The sequence below is a fragment of the Bufo gargarizans genome, chromosome 6, assembly GCF_014858855.1.
Source record: "Bufo gargarizans isolate SCDJY-AF-19 chromosome 6, ASM1485885v1, whole genome shotgun sequence".
NCBI lineage: Eukaryota > Metazoa > Chordata > Amphibia > Anura > Bufonidae > Bufo > Bufo gargarizans.
This window is the reverse complement of record NC_058085.1, coordinates 97,984,934-98,010,577: the sequence shown is the minus strand read 5'-3', so window position 1 is coordinate 98,010,577 and position 25,644 is coordinate 97,984,934. Positions and strand designations below refer to the sequence as shown.

At 38.9% G+C, this 25,644-nt stretch overlaps 1 protein-coding gene across 1 annotated transcript in view; it reads left to right on the top strand.

Moving 5' to 3' along the window:
- Positions 1-7,213: 7,213 nt before the first annotated feature.
- The window catches only part of MYH7B (myosin heavy chain 7B), a 44,096-nt gene continuing 25,665 nt past the window's right edge, over positions 7,214-25,644 (top strand). Inside the window, 17 exon segments of the mRNA XM_044296305.1 lie at positions 7,214-7,376; positions 7,631-7,734; positions 9,117-9,260; positions 10,135-10,291; positions 11,020-11,047; positions 12,898-12,994; positions 14,527-14,550; positions 14,990-15,082; positions 18,249-18,312; positions 18,604-18,702; positions 19,403-19,506; positions 21,292-21,336; positions 21,338-21,431; positions 22,422-22,540; positions 23,177-23,248; positions 23,250-23,327; positions 25,247-25,417. Coding sequence (XP_044152240.1) covers positions 7,277-7,376; positions 7,631-7,734; positions 9,117-9,260; positions 10,135-10,291; positions 11,020-11,047; positions 12,898-12,994; positions 14,527-14,550; positions 14,990-15,082; positions 18,249-18,312; positions 18,604-18,702; positions 19,403-19,506; positions 21,292-21,336; positions 21,338-21,431; positions 22,422-22,540; positions 23,177-23,248; positions 23,250-23,327; positions 25,247-25,417 — 1,593 coding nt within the window. The 5' untranslated portion in view covers positions 7,214-7,276.

The window sequence follows — 25,644 nt, the reverse complement described above, 5'->3', positions numbered from 1 at the left end:
TCTGGAGTAGAAACATCCAGAGCCACCGTGTACAGGCGTGTGCAGGAAATGGGCTACAGGTGCCGCATTCCCCAGGTCAAGCCACTTTTGAACCAGAAACAGCGGCAGAAGCGCCTGACCTGGGCTACAGAGAAGCAGCACTGGACTGTTGCATGTCATTCGGAAATCAAGGTGCCAAAGTCTGGAGGAAGACTGGGGAGAGGGAAATGCCAACATGCCTGAAGTCCAGTGTCAAGTACCCACAGTCAGTGATGGTCTGGGGTGCCATGTCAGCTGCTGGTGTTGGTCCACTGTGTTTTATCAAGGGCAGGGTCAATGCAGCTAACTATCAGGAGATTTTGGAGCACTTCATGCTTCCATCTGCTGAAAAGCTTTATGGAGATGAAGATTTCATTTTTCAGCACGACCTGGCACCTGCTCACAGTGCCAAAACCACTGGTAAATGGTTTACTGACCATGGTATTACTGTGCTCAATTGGCCTGCCAACTCTCCTGACCTGAACCCCATAGAGAATCTGTGGGATATTGGGAAGAGAAAGTTGAGAGACGCAAGACCCAACACTCTGGATGAGCTTAAGGCCGCTATCGAAGCATCCTGGGCCTCCATAACACCTCAGCAGTGCCACAGGCTGATTGCCTCCATGCCACGCCGCATTGAAACGGTCATTTCTGCAAAAGGATTACCGACCAAGTATTGAGTGCATAACTGAACATAATTATTTGAAGGTTGACTTTTTTTGTATTAAAAACACCTTTCTTTTATTGGTCGGATGAAATATGCTAATTTTTTGAGATAGGAAATTTGGGTTTTCTTGAGCTGTATGCCAATATCATCAATATTAAAACAATAAAAGGCTTGAACTACTTCAGTTGGTGTGTAATGAATCTAAAATATATGAAAGTCTAATGTTTATCAGTACATTACAAAAAATAATGAACTTTATCACAATATGCTAATTTTTGGAGAAGGACCTGTATAAGAAAAATGGCGGCACTGGCTATGTTCAGAGAAAATTGGCTCATTTTTGGAGCCGAAACGTTGCACCGGATGGTTGAATAAAGGAATCACTTATTTTCATCTAGCTGGAGTGCCGTCCATTTTCTGGATATATATATCTATATATATATATATATATATATATGTATAGAGAGAGAGAGAGAATTTATGGGGGGACCAAATTCTGACCTTTGCTATGGGGCCCCATGATTTCTATGTACGCTCCTTCTATTATCTTTAGCAAAACGGTAATAAAATTGTAAAGTACTCTATCCACATCTGCGTCTTACTACTACTAAACGGATTTGATAAAAACCCCACAGTAACAACATACACAATCCTAACATTAAATGTGTGTACATTGTATACTGAGCCATGGAGCAAGAGCTGCTGTAAAGTTTCCCCCACTGACAATTTGTGAGGTAAAAATAACCTCCTTAAGCAGTGATAAGGTTGGGAGTTTGCCTTTTGTGTCCGTCTGAGCCGAGGGCCAATGGAGCTGTATGTATCTGACACATGGGAATTTCTCACATATCTGCCCTCTAATGTGACCTTCAGCCACACAATAAAAAGAGGCTTCACTGTATCTCTCCGCAGCCTCTGGGTCCTGTGGCTAAGGTTGGTAGAAGTGTGCTCGTCTGTGTAATATACTAACTCCCAAGGCTTATGACCGGCCTTGACTCCACTCCAGCAGGGCATCCACTAACCAGTAATGGCCTGCTCTCTATTACATTGTTGGACAGGGTAAGACTGCGGTCAGTGACTAAGTAACTCACATATTTCTAACCTTTTTCTTTTTATTTTACTGGTTTTCTGGTATGGGGAATTCTGATTTCTGTGTACATTGTATAATAGCAAGGTATAGAAATGCACCTCCGATTACTACCATGGAAACATAGATTAAGGATATTATTTTCTGTCTAATTGATTTAGCATTTTTGAGATTTGTTTTCCATTCTAGACGTTAATTTCTATTTTATGTTCATACAATTAGTCACTGATATTACTACATACAGCAGTATGTACCATACATAATCTATTCCTTGATAATGCTGAAGTGTATACTTATAGCAGTGTATTTGATATATAGAATTTAATATTATGTTTTACAGAAATGTATACTATATTTTTATATAGCAGAAACTAGAGCTTTTTTTCAGTTACTACTTATCATATATCATGAAAATGTGCCATAGGTCATCACAGGTGGAAGATAATCCTCATACAGCATGAGACGTGTTTATTTTATTCTGTATTAATAGGTACATTACTGTTTTCTGATATAAAGATTTGACATTATTCCAGCTCTAGTGATTGTGTAGTAACTGTGATTTTATCTATTGCATAATTATGTTACTGTTCACACTGAAACAAAACTCTCTTTACACTTGTGTTTGTCGTGGCTTCTGTTTTTCATTGGAGCCATGACTGATGTTTTCTGAAGGATCCCATTGACTTACTAAGGCTCAGATTTTTGAATTACTGGAAAGAATAATACAGCTTGCTATACTACTCTGGCTTTCAAAAGGCAGAGAAAACTCTGGCGATTGCAACAGATTGCATTGTTTTTGTTGTAAAACCGCAAAGAATGTTGACAGGACTATTGTAAGTCAATGGGAGCCATCCGGATTCGTTTGGATAGGTTTCACAATGAATCCATAAAGCCTGTCATGGTAATGAATTACATAAATTCGGTTTGTACAATTTCTTGTTGCTTTCTGAAACAAAATGTTAATAATCCCTTTGGATGATGTTTGTGTGATCCCTTTCTTCATATATATTTAAAGACGGGTTCTGTCACACGGTATAATAATCGGAGCATTTATAAATGACAATTTATGTAATCAGTAGTTTTTATTCTAATTGTAGACTTTTTCTTTTTTTCTTTTTATATGGGACATACTTTTTATTTCATGATGCTTACATACAGCGTTGTACATATGTGTCCAATGAGGCTCAGGAACTATCGTCCCTATTCGAGTCATACATATAGACACACACTAGACATATGGTTCTGCTTGTAATATAAAAATTAATATGTTTGTAGAAACAACTATAGTATATTACCTTCAGAGTTATCTACATTCTTATTTCAAATTATGTAGATTTCAGAATCGATTGATACAAGAGGAGCTCATGTAACTTGCAATGCCCTATGTCTAAATGTCATATACTATATTTACAATATACTAAATATAATCGTGGGGCGGATCTGTATTCGGCATTGCATACATAGCTGCGTTAGTAAATTGACAACATTTATCAGCAAAACTTTTCTCCAAATTATCACAAAAATTGTACTGACACATTCTAAATCATCATTATGTCTATATTGTGATATACTATATATTTCTCCAGTATATATATTATATATATTTTTTTTACATTTATTTTGCTCACTTATATAACGCTGACATATTCCGCAGCACTTTACAGACATTATCACCACTTGCTGCCCCCAATGGGGCTCACAATCTAAGTTCCCTATCAGTATGTCTTTGGAGTGTGGGAGGAAACCGGAGAACCCAGAGGAAACCCACACAAACACGGGGAGAACATACAAACTCCATGCAGATGTTGTCCTTGGTCAGACTCGATATATAAAACCTACAGAGAAAAAGAGCCGCAAAATACTAAAAAATATGAAACTATTTATTTGTGAATAATTGATAAAAAAAATACAGCACATAGAATAAAATAAGGATAAGAGGCAGAAAAAGGGGTTATCACTGCTAACCCACACCACCCAGGAAAAAATCAGTAAGGGTCCATTCACACGTCCGTTGTTTCTTTCCTGATCTGTTCCGTGTTTTCTGCGGACCAGATCTGGACCCATTAATTTTCAATGGATCCTGAAAAAAATCAGACAGCACAATGTCTGATATTTTTTCAGGACCCATTGAAAATGAATGGGTCCAGATCTGGTCCAGATCTGTTCCGCAAAAAACGGAACCGATCAGGAAAGAAACAACGGACGTGTGAATGGACCCTTAGTATGACATGTTTAGATAAATAAGGCCAGGAGGCTGGAAGTGCATAAAGTATCATGGTAGTGGGCAGGGGTGTACCACCAATGAGGCGAGTTGAGGCGAATGCCTCAGGCAGCACCAGGTAGGGGCAAGATAGGGGCATCAGAGGGGGATTAACTGTTTCTGCAGTATAGTATTGGGAAGTATAGTATGTGGCGCTGTATTAACCTGTATTTTTTGTTGCTCTATTTGTAATGTTTTCCAAGTATGTCTTTAAAAGTAGGGCTGGAGGTAAGGAGTTAGCTTAAGAAATTGGCATTGGGGGTTAGGGCACCATTTCAGTATTCGCCTCAGGCAGCAGAGAGACTAGGTGCACCCCAGGTAGTAGGACCGATAAATCATAATCCACCAGACACAGATATATACAATATAATATATGTAAGGCCCCATAGTGTGAACAAAAGAGGCCAACCCGTAGATGTCTCCTATTCACCAAAACCCCAAGCTATAAAATATAACAAAGTCATGTTAAAGAAGTATAGTATGGTAACGTTATCCATGGTGTGTGCAGCCAGGATGACGCCAACCCCAAAACGCGTTTCGGTGTACCTTCATCTGAGGGTCAGATTCAAACCTAGGACACCAGTTCTAACCATTGAGTCACTGTGTTCTCATATACAGTTTTAACCTTGCATACACAAAGCAGAGCCATTTGCTGGACGCCGTCTGCAGCACACAAAGCCATGTGGCTCCATGGCACCAAACTGGGGCATCACACAGCTTTCCCACAGCACAAATCTAACTGGTTCTTCATTGATATAGGGTATGTCTGCAGCTCTGTAGGCTCTGTACATGTACTGTGAAATAATGTATGACTAAGTCAATTAGGCTGTAACCAAAAACTCAAGTTGAAGACAACTGACTGAAATTGTTTTGGCTGTGCTGTACCATAATGTACATCATTAGGATGGGGGTTCATTGGCACCTGTTGTGTAAAGGCACAGAGCACATTGTATATTTTTTTTTACACACAGGGATCAAGGTCGGGGCACATGCTGTAGTGGACATAAACAATGAGTTTAACCTTAGGCCACAACTTGGTTTGCCTGGTGATTGTAGGATTATGTTACACAGTCAGGACCATGTCAAGAGGCTGAGGTCATGGATCTGCCTCAAATGGCTTACTGTTTGATTACCGTGACACAATGTTGCCTTTAACCTCTGTGCCAACAGCTGCTGGTTTCAGATGCACCATGAGGGAACGTCAGTATGGTAGCCCAGTACTGTGCAGTTTGTTAGTTGAGACTGTAAAGATGGCCATAGATATTAGTTACCAATGGCCAGAAGATGTTTAGCTAGCAGTTATCTTCCCTGAATTCTCCTTGGTCATCAACATTAGGCTTGGCCAAGATTGCATGTAAGGGATTTACATGGCCCGACACAAAGGGAAGTGATGAGAAATGAACCATCCATTCCTGATCATTGCCTACTAATTCAGCTGCATTTATAGATAGAAATCACCCCCACTGTATGGACATTACTACGATCATTCATCCCCATGCAGTTTCATTTTACACAGGGCAATGTGCTGCCAACAAACAAAGGTTTATGTGCCGCATGAACAATTGCATCACCCGACAAACAAGCATTTGCTCATTTAATGAGTGACTGGTGGCCCATTTACACTGGACAACGAGCGTTTGTATGATCGTTAAGTCCAGATAATTGTCCCAATATTCTACCCATGTAAATCTGACACCACTGATTTTGGATGAACCAATAAAGGGTCATCATATGGCATATGGCCAAAAGTGTCAACATCCCTTTTAATTAGTAGGTTGGCCGATGGCCCTATAATCTCTATAGACAGGGTCCTTATGAAGACCTCAATGTTATATGACACAGTTTCAAAAAGCAGTGTCTAAGCAGTGTCTAAAAGCAATGATCACTTATCAGCAAACCTGTAGGACATACAGATCAACAGGGGTGTAGCTAAAAGCTCATAGGCCCTGGTGCAAGACTCCAGCTTGGGCCCCCTATCCTCAATGCTTTTTGGCCAGGGACCGGAAAGCACATAGCCTTTGTGCTGCTTGAGGCAAAAATTGAAACAGCACTAGCCTCCCCATACCAAATTCTTGACCTAACCCCCTTCCCTCCAGCCAGAGGTATAACTTGACTAGCATGCACTTTCTATAATACCGGTGTCTTCTTATGTGGCACAAGGGTCTTTGGGCCCCCTCAGGCTCCTGGGTCGGTAGTGACTGCTCCCTCTGCACACCCTATAGCTACGCCCCTGCAGAACAATCTTAAGGAAGAAGAACACTGCATTTTGGATATCGTAGGGCTTAAAAATTCTCTTTTTTGCAGTTGTTTTTCATCGTTTAGCCACTTAGGTCTAGAAGAGGGAAATCTTAATACTATAGCATACAATGAAATTCTAGAGAATAACTTCCAATTACATGGCAAAAAGCTTGAGGAAAGCCTTTATATGTTGCTGCAGCAGCAATATAAAACAAGGTCCAGGACGGAGATTTATCAAAACTGGTGTAAAGTAGAACTGGCTTTGTTGCCTATAGCAACCAATCAGATTCCACCTTTAATTTCCAAAGGGGCTCTAAAAAATGAAAGGTGGAATCTGAGTTTTCCTATCTACGCCTTGGTTTTCTTGGTCCTCATAAAGCGCTATGAGTGGACTTGAAAATTGACTACGGGCTGGACCTTCTCATCCAACATCAGTGCCTGACCTCACTAATGTTTTTGTGGTTGGATGGATCCAAAACTCCACAACCACATGCCAAAATCAAATGGAAAACTGGAAACATGGTCAACATTGCAAAATTGCGGTGTCATGGTTGTGTTTTACGTCTAAATTGAAATAACGATTGCTTCCAAAGGAAAGAAACTTCTCTATACCATACTCTCCATACTCTATACTAATATTCCGCTATTTTATGTCTTAAGTGGAAATGGTCTTTAGTAAATCTCTGACTATTGCCAAAGTACTTCCAATGCTTTCTTTACAGAGCACCATGGCCCATTCATTTTAGGAAATAGGAGAGTTTGCAGCTCAAAACCACTTGGTGTAATTGTACTAATAAAGAGCAGAGTTTTTTTTGTATTTATTCCCATTTGTCTTGTTAAAAGCTTACTATAAGCGAGGCTAGAGAAAGATACACGCTGAGAATCTTGTCTTTGGAGAACTTTCTTTGGTAGCACTTGCTCACATTTTGTTTTTGTTTTTTTCTAGGGGTGAGAAGCATCCCTGAAATTCCTGTTTCTGCCACCTATTTTGTCTCAGTCTTTATCCATCATGTCTTCGCTCTTGGATATGTCCGAGTTTGGGGAGGCTGCAGACTATTTACGGAAAAGTGATGACGAACTCATGAAGCTACATACCATTCCATTTGATGGTAAATATGACTGTTATAGGTCTTCTTCTTGTTTAGCTGCTTTGATAATCCCATCTCTTTTGCTTGTGCCCAATGTAGTCATTTATATAATGTTTTCAGTGGAGTGAGGAATCCCTGTGCTTGGTTGCCCACAGGTTTATGATAATTATATAATGATATTCTTCTGGACCATAGTAGCTTCCTGAATAAATATCAGAGATGTGCAGATAATGCCTACACAATATGAACTTGCACATTTATATTTTGTTCTATAGGTAAGAAAAAGGCATGGATTCCAGATGAAAAGGAAGCCTACATTGAAATCGAGATAAAGGACTCCACTGGTGGCAAAGTCACAGTGGAAACGAAAGACAAAAGGGTATGCTTTATATCAATTTTTTTATATTTCTCCTTAGTGAAGGAATCATATTTTGACATTATTTTCAAGCATCTTAAAGACAGCACTTTCTCATCTAATGAACTCTGTAAGCTTAAAGGAAAAGTGTCACCAAAATTTGCCAGTTAAAATCATATCCTTTTTTCTAGTTTGTCTTTATTTTCTGATTGCAGAGTTTTTTATTCTGTTTCATGAACATGATTATGGAGGCGACCATCTCTCCTGAGCTGTTCTTAACAACATTTAGAAAGCATTACAAAAATAGCTTTACTGTAGCCCCATGGTCCATAGACACAATTGTGAGGAAGGGACCTCATTGACTTCTATGGGAGAGTTTTCTAGGCAGGGTTTGTGACCTGTGCAGAGGTCATTGTACAAGGAAAGAATAGATAAGCCTTGACAATCACCTATTGTGAATGGTGGATCTTGTCTTATCTATACACAGAGGTGAGATCATTACAGGCAGAATTAGAATGACAGATAAGCAGATAACTGCAGTAAAGTGATCTGTGCAGACCAAGACGTTTTACCAATTATTAGGCTTAGTGACCACTGTGAAAACTGCAAGATTTTATAGTTTTTGCTTAAATATGGATATTGACATGGAAAATTAAAAATATCATCAAAAATGTTGTAATATGTTAAACATAAAAACGTGATTTAAACAATAGGTAATTTTCTGATGACACATTTCCTTTAATCCTCTTAATTTTCTCCTCATCCCAGGAAACACATTCCCCTTTTGATTCCAGGTTGTCTACCTAGTGCCATGCACTAGCTTTCAAATGTTGGGTGGTAGAAAAATTGTAGTAACCTGTTTACTCCAAACGTCATAGTGTTATGATGACAGTTTACAACTACATTTAAAGGAGTTATCCAGGACTAGACATTGATGGTTTATCCTTAGGATAAGCCATCAGTTGGAGATTGGTGAGGTCTGACATTCTGCCTCCCCGATGATCACCCCTTCATTGTATACCAGGCCCAGCTCCATACTTTTAGCAGTGATTGTACTTGCTAGTGCAGCTCAGTTCCATTCACTTGCCAAGAGTTGGATCCCATCATCCTGAAACTTATGAATCCTCTTGAGTGCATTTAGATAAGCAGCACTCTAGTCGGGTGATGGTAACATAGGAAGTCATGGTCAATTTCAGTTTCTCCAGTGTTCCAGTAGATTCTTTCCCTCTCGGTACAGTACTATAATAGTGTCCTCTATCTTATTCTAATTCAGAATATCTATTTGAAAAGTTTACATTAGTCCATAAGAATGTTTGGTTGAAGTAGAAGGAGCAGAACTGTAACAGAGTTGTGGCCAATTACAATATCTTTTAAACTCTCACTGTAAATCTCTTGTCCACTTTCAGACTCTAGTTGTAAAGGAAGATGACATTCAGCCGATGAACCCTCCTAAATTTGACATGATTGAAGACATGGCAATGTTAACTCACCTCAATGAGGCCTCAGTCCTTTCCAACATGAGACGCCGTTATGCCAACTGGATGATCTATGTAAGAGTTCATTCTCTAATCTGAAACTATGTACATGCGATTTGCAGATAATACAGGTAATCAGCTTAGTGCATGATCTAAACCTGGCCACACACTAAAGATTTTGGATGGCCTAAAATGATGATTTAGACCATTTTCAGTTGACTATCGAGTCATTTTTGCATCATGAATAAATGTGACAGACGTTAACTGCCTGCAGATATCTATCAAAAATGGATCTACTGTGTTAGTTTTTCGTTAGCATTTCGTTGTCAAGTGCTGTAGTGGAAAAATTATTCAGGCCAAATGACAGATCTGCAACCCATCAATAGAAGCCCAGACTAGGCCACAGATCACGGAGATCAATCAGCAATTTCTCGGGTTAACATATACCATTTTGGACCGGAATAAAAACCCTCAAGCACTAACTATGAACAAGTGGTTGTTCAGAAAATAACCTTCTGAGATCCCTAATGTATGCAAACTTAAGAATTCTGAGCAGTAACTAATTGGTGAATTCCTTAAGTTCCTGTGAGCAGTAGATTTACTATAGTGTTCACATTCTACATGCTGTAAAACACTGTATAAGCAAACATGGCTAATCTGAGACGTGACAGAGGTAATGTATCCTAAAGATTACCACTTCCAGGTAATGTGGAACAGTCATTTAGTCATTTAACTTACTATATTGGTCTTTATTTGGCAATGCGTTAAAAAACATGCTTGTTTCAACCTGTTTTCGGACAGATGATACCCTTACATGGTGAATATCTCATTTAATTAACCATGGAAAGAACCATTGAGGTTCTTGGACGTGATCTGTGGGCACTTTGTAGTTTATGAGCACAGCTGTTGCATAGTTCAAGTTTTTTTTTTTTTTTTTTTCTCTTCTCAGACCTACTCCGGGCTCTTCTGTGTCACTGTGAATCCATACAAATGGCTTCCTGTCTACACAGCCACCGTTGTAGCTGCTTACAAAGGCAAGAGACGAACAGAGGCTCCACCACATATCTACTCCATCGCAGATAATGCCTACAATGACATGGTGCGAAGTGAGTATCCATCAAACCATTTTACCCTCTGGACATCTATAGGGAACATTTAGAAATGAAATGAATAATCGGATGAGCAGCAGCACGACACTGATGCCTTTCATGACATTGATTGTACTAGTTAGGGAAGTGATTTTTGGGAATGCATGATGTTAATGCCTTGGTGGGAAGGTTCACCTTTGAGCTACTTTGAACTTGATATTAGGAAATGATATAATCAACATTCTGTTAATAAATTTCCATTACCCAGATTGCTTTTCCTGCCAAATGGAGCAATTTGGGTAATGGTACAGAGCAGTCATGATGAAATCGAATTCCCCGCTGCTGCCCTCCCAGTGCCATCAGCAGTGTACAGCGTACAGTTGTATTTCCTGACTGAACAGAGAAATGTGCTAAGGGGCATTGAAATAGTTTTCCTACTCTGCGACGTGAAAGATTATACAGCACATAGAGACTGTTACAGCTGAGTGTATGGGACGGGTACAACATGTTAATACATTTTCCATTGAACACTCTAGCATTGCTTAGAGAATGGCATCATATAAATGTAAGATCTGAAAATGAATAAAAAGGGTATTAAATTACAACAATGAACACAAAAATATGGTAAATCACAATATACCACATCAATAAAGAGTTATATTAATTGTAGTTAAAGAAAGAAGTCAAGAAATAACTTTACAATGGTTGAAGTTTTCCTGATTATTGTCTTTTGTACTTATTTTTAGATCGTGAGAACCAATCAATGCTGATCACGTAAGTACCTTAGATATTAATTTCGCATATATACTGCTCCCCTGAGTACTTTGTATTTGATTATAACCATCGACAGTATTCCGTAGGAATTTATATAAAAAAATATAGGCCCAGATTCACTAATTCTGTAGCTGGAGTAAGCTTAGACCGGCACCAGATTTATCACAGGGGCTCAGGCTGGATGATAAATCTGGTGCAGGGATAAACACTTTTCTCTGACTCTATACCAACTATTGGTTGGCTTACGTCGAGACAGATCTTTCTGCCAGAATTGTGGCGCAATTTTAGCGCAATATGGTGTCTCTTAGGCTCTCCCCTTTCCCTGAACCTCCACCCCTTTCCTCTAAGCCCTACCCCTTGTCGAGTTTGTTAAAAATGTGTAGGAATCTTAGATGCACCACATTGCGCTACTTTCTAGACAGAGTTTTGATGCAGCACATTAGTAAATCTAGGCCACGGAGTCCTATGGCGTGTATACCTGAGACTGGCATAGTTGGGGAGGAAACTAAATTCTGGTAAAATTAAAATATCCCACTCAGATATAATGGGTATTTCGTCACCATTTTTCATACAAAGATCAGGGATAGATACATCATATTTTGATTATCCTTCCTAAGGTATTTCGTTTCGACTGTCTTGCCATCCGCTGAGTATCCTTGCTAGCCGTCCATTGTATTTGACAGCTTTATGTACTACGGCTATCATGGTCCAGTTGGTGACCGTATTTATAAATTCTTGTATTTTATGCTCTATGTAGATTAAAAGTTACGTTTTAGGAAGTTGCCCTCAGTGATATTTAAGTGAATATATACACATATATTACGGGCATAGAAAAGCTAAATTAAGAAGCCTAAGAGTCATCACATCTCTGGACTACACCATTGCCTAATTAGGAAAACCAGAGATCTGGTATTAAAATGCCTGGCTGTTCTCCGTCTGAAGCAATCCTGCTATCATTGTCCAAAGCTTTTGTTATCTGGGACTATAATGCCAGGAGGGCTATTCATAGCCATGAATCACTCCAGAACAATTGGTTACTGCAGATAGAGGGCATTAGTTTATCTCCATTGTCAGTTCCAGTTACACTACACAGACAGTGTTGTATTAGTGTTGCTATTTCACACTCACCATTCCTTCTTTAAAGTATCATTACATTTATTTTCTATATATGTAGGTGTATAGGCAGAGCTATATACAGTACCTATTCTGTAATAGCATGTTACACTGCAGTCATTGATCTCCATCTCAAGTGGATACGACAACCCTCATACTCAATAGATCATAACACAATATAGAAGTGAATTTTTTTAATCTTTTTTTTATTATTATTTTGGGCTCTCTATCCTTAACAAACCTTTTATATTTTTATGATGGTCCTGTTAATGCCAGTATAAAGAATGGACATCCCATTCTATTGTCATCTTTTAAAAAAGGACTCATTGCTTATATAGGTTTCCCATAAAAGCCAATGAAGCAAACAAAAAGAATATGGTATATTAGATATGTCAATCAATAGTATGTTATCAATGGGCTGTCTATGCAGTATTTTCATATTTCTTTTGTCTTGTATAGTTGGAATTTCTGTGTTCTCTTGAACTGTCATTTTTTTTATGTTTCTTGTCATGTTACGACGTTACATTTTTTTTTTATATACATATATAAGCCCGTTCTATAACTCATTAGTTCGATTTTTCTTTGTCTGTGCAAGATCAGAGTGATTTTAAAAAAAGAACTCCTCTTATCGGTCAGAAGACTATATTGTCCATCATTATTTTGGTGTAATGTAATATCTGTTTCCCTTTAACCATTCTGCCTTCATTCACCGTCTCACGTCTTTCTGTTACCCTAAGCGGAGAATCCGGTGCAGGAAAAACTGTTAACACGAAACGTGTAATTCAGTACTTTGCTATTGTGGCAGCCCTTGGGGAAGGGTTCGGGAAGAAGAGCGTAAGACTGAGTTTTTCTGGCAGCGCTTCCCTTGCCGTTTTTCAACCCTCTTCTTTTTTTTTTTTTTTACTTGCTTTTGCCTTTTTCTTCTTACTTCTTGTCTATCCATTTACCTTTTCTTGCAATAATAATACATTTTGATATGAGACAAGCACTTTTTCCTAGAAACATAATTAGCCCTACCATTTTATAGATCTAGTTAAGTTGAGCCCTGGGAGGGGGTTTGTTGATCCTGCGCCGATTTGCTACAGTTCAGACCTATTTCAAGTCCCGGACCGGCTCTGGAGAAACACTGGTGTCCATTTAATAATTGATTTTAGTGTTTGCCAAGTACTACTTTAACTTCCCAGCTGTAGCACTGAGGTGAAAAAACGAATTTTAAGAATTTGCCTAATTTTAAGGCCTCTTTCAGAAGGATGATTGCAAACTTGTCTGTGTTCCCGACACTGAACACAGACAAGTTTTTACACAAACCACATAAGAACAGAGTCCATGTACGCTCCACTTTTCCTGCAGACCCATTTATTTGAATGAGTGAATCTCGTGGACAAAAAAGCAGAGATAGAACATGCAGCGATCTTCTCTGCATGGACAGATGGAAAATCACTCGCATGAAGACACCCATTCAATTCAAGGGGCCAGTGTTGAGTCCGGGCGCTGGTCATTGTAAACTTGGACAGCACTCAGACAGGAAAACACCAAACTGCCGAAGGATATCATTGGCAGTGCTGGTGTCTAGATGTATGTAGAATTTCAGGTTCATTTATGGTACCCATGATTGTAATACAAGAATAGTGGACTTTCACAGCACATTTGTAACTATTTAGAGCCATATATATAAGATGCAGGTGTCGTAGGTTGACAGGTGGAAGCTACTATAGTTTATGTGCAATAATCTCTATACTGGAATATCATAGATCATAAGTACTGAATAAGAACACAACATAAATAATCTCATTAATCTCTTACTTTACATTTACCTTTGATCTTTGTCTTCTTTTATCCCAAAACTACTAAAACGATACTTCAAACATTCTTTAATCGCTTAAAAAAAAATTTTTTTTTTATTGCTACTTTTGCAAATCCAAATTTCTTCAATTTTTTTGTGATTACTTGCTTTTTCCCCAGAGTCTTTTGGAATTAACCATTTTCGCTCAAATTTATCTAATTTTGAATAAAACATTGACTTTTAGTCGACTTTTTTTGCAGACTGAATTTTGATTTTTTTTTTTTTGCTTTGCCTTATACAATACAGCTGTTTTTGGCTTATTATTTAACCCATTATGATTTTCTTCTTTGCTTTTTTGCAATATTTTTGCTTTATTTTTTGTACTTCTTGTTTTCAGTGATGTGTCGATCATTGATTTCATCATCCCTCATTTGTGGCAGCTTTATCAAGTATAATGTGGCTCTTCATGGATGTATTACATGACAGCTTTTTGCAGTTTGGTGTTATCTTTAATAATCAGTTAACCATTGCTGTTATGTTAACTTTACATTCATTATATTTGATCTTTTTTTTTTTCTTTTAGCAAGCTCCTGCCACCAAAACCGGGGTGAGTGTATAAATGTATTCTGAATATAAATTGCAGCTAGCCCCATTCTGCTCCTCAATCCATCATTTACATTGAGACTTTTAAGCGAGTTTGTAGGTAGAATACATATTGTAGTCCTTGAGATCCCCTTTTTATGTGAAGAAAGAAGACACAGTTTTTTAAGAACCCCACTGAAGAAAATTAGGAAATTAAAATACAAGTCTTAGATTGTAGGCTGATCTTTCCAAAAATGGTGGCTTCAGACAACAATACACTAATGTGTATAGGACCTTTACAACTTATGCTGAAGGGTGCTATCTAGGGTGAGAAAGAAAGATCTCTCTTTATTCCATAACGGATCCATTCTTATCCACATACTGTGCCCCATCCATTAGATGCATGGAAAGATGACCCCTGGATAGATCTGTAACCAAACAATCAATATTCTGTTCTTCTTTAGGGCACTCTTGAAGACCAAATCATAGAAGCTAACCCAGCAATGGAGTCATTTGGCAACGCCAAGACCCTAAGAAATGACAATTCCTCCCGCTTTGTAAGTGATAAGTATGGGTGACATATTTTGAGCACAATTTGTGGCACAAGGTGAAATAAAAGGTCAGATATGGAACTGATGTGCCTATTGGCAGATGGTGTCTACCAGTATATAAGTAGGTTCGAGTATAAAGGCCCGGATACGGCTGTGCCCATTGACTATAAGAGGAACTGGTGGGTATCTGGCCACTCCCCAGCATTCATTGCGGTCTTTAGAGGGACACAACAGTGCCTTTTATCTGACTGATTCCTGGCATTTATGTTGAGGAGTGGCTTGATTTCTGGCCTGATCCCATTAGATCCCTTTTTTGGTCTGAGGGCCATATTGTCACATTGTTCTATTTCAAAGGGGCGCAAATTAAAAAAATGTCGATTGGTGCTCATTTGCATCAGCCTATTACACAAGCCAATGCAAAGTGATCGGGTAGGAATGATCACTATCACAGACATTCCGCCTTCATTTAGTTATATTGATTATCGGTAGCCGATCCCTGATTACACAGAGAGATGTGCTGCTAATAATTGTAAACCTTTCATCCTGCAAATCAGCCGACAAATGAGCGATTCCTTGTTTATCGACTGATCAGCAGCAGCACAATTATACCGGCCAGATATAAGATATGAGCGCTCCTATGAACACTTTTTCCCAGTAATTGTCCTGCAGCATGGCCGCTGAAACTGAAGAGTTATACTTACCTGCTCCCTGCCGCTCTGGTCCTCTGCACTGCCCCCATCTTTCGGTCTCCGCACTGTTTACACCTGGCAGTGCATGGCCATGGTCACATGCAACTCTTCAACCAATGATTTGCTTCAGCGGTGATGTGGCCACAAGCAGCACGTCACTGCTGAAGCCAGTCATTGGTTGGAGAGGTGCATGTGACAAGGTGTAAACAATGCGGAGACCGTAAGATGGAGGCAGCGGGGGCAGCGCAGAAGACCGGAGCACCAGGGAGCAGGTGAGTATGAACCTTTTGTTTTAGGTGCCATGCTGCAGGAACTGGTTAAAAATAATTTTTACTGGAAAAGTGGCAACCTTTTCTTTCCATACTGCCTCCTATTTATAAATCAGCGCGTTCCTTCACTAAAGAGACCGGCGCTCACTGGTTATTGGCACCTCTGCTCCAAGCTATAGGAGCCCTGCAATAACCAGTAAGCACTTTCCTTCTCTGCAGAGACTGTCGCTCACTGGTTATTACCACATCTGCCCCAAGTTATAGGAGCCCTGCAATAACCAGTAAGCAATTTCCTCCACTGCAGAGGCCGGAGCTGACTGATTATAACCGCCTCCTATCATTATAGTGGCCCTGCAATAACCAGTAAGCACTTTCCTCCACTGCAGAGGCCGGGGCTGACTGATTATAACCGCCTCCTATCGTTATAGGGGCCCTGCAATAACCAGTAAGCGCTTTCCTTAACGGCAGTGGCTGGCGCTCACTGATTATTACCGCCTCCTGCCTTTATAGGGGCCCTGCAATAACCAGTAAGCACTTTAACTTACTAGTGGGGAAGAGCTCATTGGTTAACCCTTTAATGACCAGGCTTGAAAAGGCCTTAATGAACAGACACTTCTTTGTGATTTAGCACAAGTGGTTCAAATGGTTGTAAATATCTTTGTTGAACTGCCAAAATAATTTTTGCGACAATTTTTTACGTGACACATAGGGCTTTATAATAAAAAAATTTTTAGTTTTATTTGGGGGAAACTGCACAAAACATTTTTAAAAAGTGCATTTTATTTCTTTTCAAATTACAGCTCCTTATTCTTTAAATATGCAGACTGACACCAAAATAAATTATTATAATTAGTTCCCTATTTTGTGTAGGCAGTTTTGTTATATAATATATATAGATTCACGTGAATGGGGCAGTAATGGTGGCGGTTTTGGTTGGTGTGGATGTTTTTTCTTTTATGAATTTTCTTTTTTTTAATCATTTTTTAACTTAATTTTTAATATATTTCTGCTACATGATATGTCCCCCAACAGATCATAAAAAGACCTTTGGAGTACAATGACCCATTTTTTTTAATTTGCACCTTTTCTTTTAATTTTTTACTTTTATTTGTATTTTATTTATATTTTATTGTATTATTTTTTTTATAATTGGTTTATTACTTATTTTTTAAATATTTTTTTGCCACATAATATGTCCCCCCAAGAGGTAATAAAAAATCTGTTGGGGGACAATGAACACTCTATTATTTTGCACTTTTTTTTATTTTTTCTTTTCTTTTTTCATTTTTTTTTATTCGTTTTTATTTTTTATTTTATTAATATTTTTTTTTAAATATTTTAGAACTTTTTATTATTTTTTTCAATATTTTTTTGCCACATAATATGTTCCCCAAATTGTCATAAAAAGACTGTTGTGAACATTCTTTTATTTTGCACTTTTAAATTTTTTTATTTTAGATTTATAATATTCTATTTTTCGCCACATAATATTTTTTTTTCTTTTTTCTTTTATTTGTATATAATGATATGTTTTATTTAGTTTTCAAAATAGTTTTTATAATTTTTTTAACTTATTTTTTTTATATATATTTTTTTCACTGAAAGTCCTTTCGGAGACAATGAGACAACTTTTTTTTTTTTTTACTATTTCCACTGTAACTGGGGCATCCAAAGAAGCCTCAGTTACAGGGGAAACCAGCCTCCTTTGGGAGTTTGTAGAAGGCAGAGGTGATCAGGGTTACTTAATAGTACCGCAAGTAGTACTATATCTGTATATTATGGCATACTTCATACAGTGCCCAGTCCAGACACTGTAATTTGAATGGCAACAGAGGATGACTGAAATATGCTCAGTGAACAATAATACTAATGGGTTTTCGCACTGTGTTTTACAGTGTCAGTCGTAGGTATTAGCTAAAGGTCTGCACGGTAAAAATAAATAAAAATAATAATAATAATAATAAAAGTACCTTGTGTTATATGTTTTTTACTGAATGCCTCTGTACACTATTTCATACAGCAAATACAAGAAGTTATATTGACATACACAAGTCCAACATGGGCCAAAAGAAAACTCTTGTGGCCTCTGTTGGGTAAATGGGGGCTTACAGATATGTTTAATGTATGCAAAGGGAGCTTTCCTGGGAATTTACGGCATCTGGACACTGCATGTCTGTGCTTTAAAATGATATTCAGTTACCTTTGTTTACATAGGGGAAGTTTATTCGAATCCATTTTGGAACTACAGGGAAGCTGTCTTCGGCTGACATTGATATATGTAAGTACAATTGTACAGTAAATTATATCAGATAAAGTGCTGTTTATACAGGAGGATAGCTTGTATTACATATAGGTTTGTAACAAAAAAATTACAGTAGCATAAATAGATCTAGGCAATGAATCACATGCCCGAATTTCTGATTGCCATATCTGGGCAATGGTCCTTCCAGGTATCTAAGTATTATGTCACATAACAGTTATTTCATGTATAGTTAGACAGAATAGAGCTCATTCATCAGAAGGTTTATGAGAATTTAAATTTCTATTTTTATGCCTATTTTATTTTAAGATCTCCTGGAAAAATCAAGAGTGATTTTTCAGCAGCCTGGGGAAAGAAGTTACCACATATATTATCAGATTCTGTCTGGGAAGAAGCCAGAGCTTCAAGGTAAAAGAAACCATGTCCCATGTATATGGCTGTTGTGACACGGTGAAGGGTATTGTCTGAGAAAACCGGTATTTTCCTCCCAGTGTGTGCTGCTGGACTGATTGGCGGCCAGGTGGGGTCAAACACCGGACTGGATCTCAGGTGTCGGTCTGGGGTTTTGGCAACACCTAGCTGCCTTTAAAAGACAGATGGGATCAGCAGAGGGGATCTCTGTGTTGGGATCTGAGGCTTGTGCCGAGTTGGAGGGCTAAGACCCGGGTGTAGGGGAAACAGGCCTCCTAAAGCCTGCTTATGGACTTGACGAGGCAGAACTGCCAGCAGGGTGTAAACTAATACCCAGGAGATAAGGTGACTTTCTTGCTTAATGAACTTTTCGTTTGTGTGAACAAACACCAAGACTGCAAAGCGACTTGCGTTTTGTGCTATACCTTGTGTGTGAATAAACACTGAAGTTTTGCTTTACAAACTGGTTTTTGCCTCTGTACTGCGTCTGCTTACCCTGCCTACCAGAGAGAATCCCTACACTGTATACACTAATGTTCTACCACCGTGTGACTGTACGTAAGACATAGCTTACCGCAACACACTTCTCTAATGCTGACGTCTATAGTGCATTCATGTATAAAATATCTGCATACATATATATATATATTTTCTAATTCCCTTTATATGACCTTATCTTAATGTGTATCTTTTATAGACATGCTTCTGCTCTCCACCAACCCTTACGATTACCACTTTTGCTCACAAGGAGTAACAACAGTGGACAACTTGGATGATGGAGAAGAACTAATGGCCACTGATGTAGGTGAAATGAATAATTCCTGCATATGCATTGAGAATAGGAGTATTATGTATAAGATTAACTTGTGGATATGCAAATGATTGCGTCCATAGAATAAAGTCCAAATGGTAGATTATTAGGTGAGCAACATCATACACATTGCATACATAAAAACATTTCCTAATAATGGTGAGTGCACCAATAAACCTTGATTTGAAAGTTATCTTATTGGGGCAATTACAGGTATCTACATTTCTTCAAGTTGATGTTGTGAATCATTTGGGCAAATTTACCAGAAGATTACTGGTTTCAGTTCTGTCATTTTAGTTTGGAAATAAGTATAAACTTGGCATGGCATTCTTTTGAGAAATGGTATGCAAGTTAGCCCTCTTTCCAAAAGGCAAAAGAAAGCTGTGCTTCTAATGACCCCAGATGTAAGGTAGCTATCCTAAGTCAATGGTCAACCTTTTAAACAGTCCTTCAGACATGATTTAGGATTGTAGCTAAGCCAGTACCTCATCTGCAGACAGCTGTTATGATGCAGGTTTAAAGTGGTTGGACACTTTCCAGCTACGGTAGATCAATGTGACTGTATGGCACTTACTAATATCGCGCTGAAATTCTGTGCCATTTTTTTTATTCCATATGGTATGTCCCCTTGTTGGCCAAGTCTTTTGTGCTGTTCACACAGAGGTCCTGTCCATAAAATGATCACTGATGGAAAGTCACGTGACCAAGAAAATAATTCAGTGTGCAGTGTGTTACAATGGAGGAGACTGAGCGATATGCCTGGTCATGTGACCCTCCATCAACGGCCATCTAATGGACAGGACCTTCTATGTGGCCAGCACAGAAGATTTGCCCAACAAAGAAACATGGCATTTGAAATATGGCAAACGGCACAGAATATCAGCAAAGGCTATATTAGTAAGTGCCATATATGTACTCATCTTCATCTACATTTGTCAACACTAGCCAGAAAGTGGCCAACCGCTTTAAGTTTCCCTGTATAATGATGCACAGTGGAGGCAGACATTTTATTAGGTGGTGCATACCAGTTCAGCTCACTGAAGACAAATGACATCACAAGTTTCTAAACGTTAAGGGCTCTATCACACGAGCGATATGGATTGTGTCAAGATCTGTCCAGGTAAAAACTGATGGTTTTGCACTGCAAGTTCAATTAGTTTTTTCTGTGATTCCGTTCAGTATACGCATTTTTTCCGTCCAGATTGCATGCGTTTTTCACACATGTGAAGAAAAACTGAAGAATTACAATCTATATTTCCTAGCATCCATCAGAGAAAAACACATTGCATCCAGTACCTTGCGTTATTCACACAAGCCCCATTCACTTCTATCGAGCCAGGGCTGCCTGAAAAACGCAGAATCCTGAAAAATGCTGAATATAGAACAGGGTTCAGCAACCTTCGGCACTCCAGCTGTTGTGCAACTACAAATCCTAGCATGCAAAATGCAAAGCTGTTCAACTGTTCTCTGAACTTTCATAGAAGGTAATAAGCATGCTGGGAGTTGTAGTTTCACAACAGCTGGAGTGCCGGAGGTTGCTGAACCCTGATATAGAACATGCTGCGATTTCTCCTGAACGCAAACGATGCTTATGTACACAGACCCATTGGTACAAATGGGTCAGGATTCAGGCCAAATGCTATGCATTCACTAGACACACTGCATCCGGACAGAAAACTCGCTCGTGTTAAAGAGACTATACTTGACAGTTGTTTTTTTTTTTTTTTAAATGTGTTCACAGTATTTTATGCATTTCTATGTGCTTTCTCATACAGCACGCCATGGATATTTTAGGCTTCAGTCAAGAAGAGAAGACAGCCAGCTTATAAAATAGTTGGTGCTGTCATGCATTTTGGGAACATGAAGTTCAAGCAGAAGCAGAGGGAAGAGCAAGCAGAGGCCGACAACACTGAAAGTACTGTATACTGTCAACCTACATCATTAAAGTTTCAAGCACACAACAGAGTGCTGCTGTAAGGAGGCCAATGCAGCTCCATATTTTTATAGATATTTGTAATTTACGAACATTTTTAAACCAGTTTTTGCCACAAAAATAGCTGCAAGACCCTGTGACACAGGTGTTCTTAGGCCAATTTCGCCACTCGGAAGTGGTGTGATCCAGGCCTTCGGCAAATTTACTATCTTTTACACCTGAAAACAGTCAAGGGCTGGAGTAGCTTTTATTTCAGGTGCATGCACTGCTAGAGGTGCAACTAATTTATGAATAGCTGCAGGGGTGAAACAAAGACTGGTGTAAAAAGCCAGTCTTTGTAAATAATCCCCATTCTCACCTAAAAACAATGCTAAAAAATCTGAAAAAGTGTTATGTATGTAGTTTTACTTAAAGGGGTTGTCCCACGAAAAATATTCTAAAGTTTTCAAACCAGCACCTGGATCTGAATACTTTTATAAATGGATGTCATTAAACATTTTGCATAGCCACTGAGTTATTCAATAAAATGTATCTGTATAGCGCTACGTGCTGTTTGTTCTTCTTATTTCTTTGTCCTGCTCACTGAGAAGGCCTAACATGCTCAGTTTTATCTTTTAACTGCCTCCTGAGCTGTGATAGGCAGAGCTGAGACACACCCCCTTAGCTGTGATAGGCAGAGCTGAGACACGCCCCCTGAGCTGCAGCACAAAAGACACTCCCCTTAGGCTGTCAGCTTGATATAAATCTAGCAGAGCAATGAATGGGGAGATCTCTGGATCCATGTGAGGTACAGGGCTGGTTCTAGCTTTGTTAGAAAGAGATTACCATGTACTATATGATGTCTGATTTTCATTTTTTACATTATTCATAGGATAACCCCTTTAATCGAGCCTGTCACATCAGGATCATTAAATAATTCTTAACTATATCATTTGACTCGTCTGATTGCTGTGTATCCTTTCACTTGTGCAGGTGCTGACAAGGCTGCCTACCTTATGGGAATCAGTTCAGCTGATCTCATCAAAGGTTTGCTCCACCCCAGAGTGAAAATTGGCAATGAATATGTGACCAAAGGTCAGAATGTGGAACAGGTAAGTACTTCTAAATAATGTAGTCATATACAATTGTGTGTAGGAAATTGATTTGTGTCTCATACTCATCATTGGGGGACTCATAGTCACATTTCCTTTTTACTTCATCTTTAGGAAAGTGGCAGGTGCCTATGCCCAAATGTATCCACCCAGGGCACGTGAAAAAAAATGTCCTTTTTGAATATGGTGGGCTGATATTTGTCTGCATATCACTTTCTCTTTTACTTTTTTGAATATGGTGGGCTGATATTTGTCTGCATATCACTTTCTATTTAACTGTATAGAAAAGTCTAGTCTTCTACGCTTTTCCATACCGAGGGACAAAGGAAGCATAATTTGTGGCACAAGGTTGAAAAAAAAAAATGGTCAGATATTAGACTGATTTGCCTATTGGCAGATGGTGTCTATCATTATTAAAGTAGGTTCAGGTATAGAGGCCCGGATACGACTGTTCACCGCCAGAGCTCATTGACTATAAGGGTAACATGGCGGGGATTCGTCCACTCCTCAGCATTTTTAGCGTTCTAGAGTACTTGCGCTGAAAAATCTCCCCAATTGTATTTTGATCCAACATGATTTTATCATTTCACTACACTTTTTTAATGTGTGTTAATATTTGATATTTCTTTTTTATAGGTGGTATTCGCAGTTGGTGCCCTAGCAAAAGCCACCTATGATCGGATGTTCAAATGGCTAGTTAGTCGAATTAAACAGGACATTGGACACCAAGTTAGCCAGACAGTTCTTCATAGGAGTGCTGGACATTGCAGGCTTTGAAATATTTGAGGTAATTTATTATATGTATAAATCTAGATATAAGCAGCTTGTTTTAACTGCTCACAGCACTACTTTAGCATTGAAATGTATTCATGCTAAGGATCCTGTGTAATAACCCATTTCGTAACTGCACAGCAATCAGTTCCTCTCCCATTCTTTATTACTACTCGATACAGGTAGTTTGAAAAAGAGTTTTATTAGGTTTTTCAGGAGCAAAAAACACAGTCGACATATCCCAGTCAATACACATATCCCATAATCAGAGAGCTTAGCAACAGAGAATATTGATGAACAATCCAAATATGCATTGATAAAGTATACAAAGATCAAATAAGGCTACTTTCACACTAGCGTTCGTCGGTCCGCTCGTGAGCTCCGTTTGAAGGGGCTCACGAGCGGACCCGAACGCTTCCGTCCAGCCCTGATGCAGTCTGAATGGATGCGGATCCGCTCAGACTGCATCAGTCTGGCGGCGTTCAGCCTCCGCTCCGCTCGCCTCCGCACGGACAGGCGGACAGCTGAACGCTGCTTGCAGCGTTCGGGTGTCCGCCTGGCCGTGCGGATCCGTCCAGACTTATAATGTAAGTCAATGGGGACGGATCCGTTTGAAGATGCCACAATATGGCTCAATCTTCAAGCGGATCCGTCCCCCATTGACTTTACATTGAAAGTCTGGACGGATCCGTCCGAGGCTATTTTCACACTTAGCTTTTATATGCCAAAATAATGCAGACGGATCCGTTCTGAACGGAGCCTCCGTCTGCATTATTATGATCGGATCCGTTCAGAACGGATCCGATCGAATGCTAGTGTGAAAGTAGCCTAAGACAATAACTTGTATGAAAAATGACAGAATTGAAAGGGAAAAGAATATAGAAAAAAGCGCACCACTGTAAGAATATCATAGTTAAAGGGTTCAACGTGTCTTGTGCTAGGTAGAAAATTAATGGTTGCCAAAATTATTTTGTGATCCTTTTCTGGTGGCCTCCATAGATTTATATATTATAATGAGGTTGATTCTTCCTTCATCATAAAAGTTGAGGTCGCCCACTTTGCAGGAATATGGATCCTAGCAGATATGGTGAAGTATACCACATGTATACTAAGAAGAAACAAACAAACTATACAATAAAAATTAAGCAAGTTTGCAAACAGACGATTAAAAATGTTCTTACCCTTTTGGGTCTACTGTTTCCTGCTGACATACCTACCTGTACATATAGTTCAGCAGGTAATAGGGAAAAGATGAGAAGGAGAATGATAGCAGGAGACATGGAAACTCATGGGCCTAGCTTAGGGGATGTAGACACAAAACGGTAGGAGATTTTTGGTTGCAGAATTGCCTTCACTTTTTTATTGCAGATGCAATTGAACAATAAAATTGCTGCAAACGTAGACATCTATGTAGTCTCTAGAGACAATACTTCAAGGGTGGGTTCACATCTCGCTTTTGCCATGCGTTTCACATATGCGTTGGAGAGAAAAAAGGCATACAAAAGCCCAGCACACAACACTTTTCCATCCTGCAGAGTCCAGTAAAAAAAAAAACGTATACATTAATGTATAATTTTTATAATTTTTTTTTACAATGTAACTTTATGGTGACGGATGCTACTTTATGGCGATGGATGCTACTTTATGGCATCTGTCTGTGCCATTTGTTAACGTATACGTTAAAAGAATGGCAAAAACGCGACGACTGAATGTAGCTAATGTTAAATCTAACATACCCCTCAGTTCAGTGGCTCGTGATGCGTTAAATGTCAGGTTGGTCACATCTGTAAACTAAATTACTGTGCAGCATAAAGTGAAAACATTATGTAGTTATAGTAATGGGTTATGTGAATTTGGAGCTTGGTACCAACACAATCACCAGTAGTATATTTGTCTGCACTGGTCATCAACGTGTTACTGTATTTTTCCCTCCAGTATAACAGTCTTGAGCAGCTCTGCATCAACTTTACCAATGAGAAACTGCAACAGTTTTTCAACCACCACATGTTTGTCCTGGAGCAGGAAGAGTACAAAAAGGAAGGAATCGAATGGGTCTTCATTGATTTTGGACTTGACTTACAAGCTTGCATTGATCTTATAGAAAAGGTATGACAAAATACGATGTATTATCTGTAATTACCTAGATCTTATATAGCAGTGTTGTGGTACTTCAGGATATTCAGAAATCTTGTAGGTAAAGTGGATAAGAGCTCTATGGGTATGTTTAGATGTTGGAAATTAATTACAATGCAAAGGGATGAAATCTTGCCATGGTGGAAAACATCTAAAATCACTCTATAGTTACTACAGCACACACAACTTTGAATAGTGGA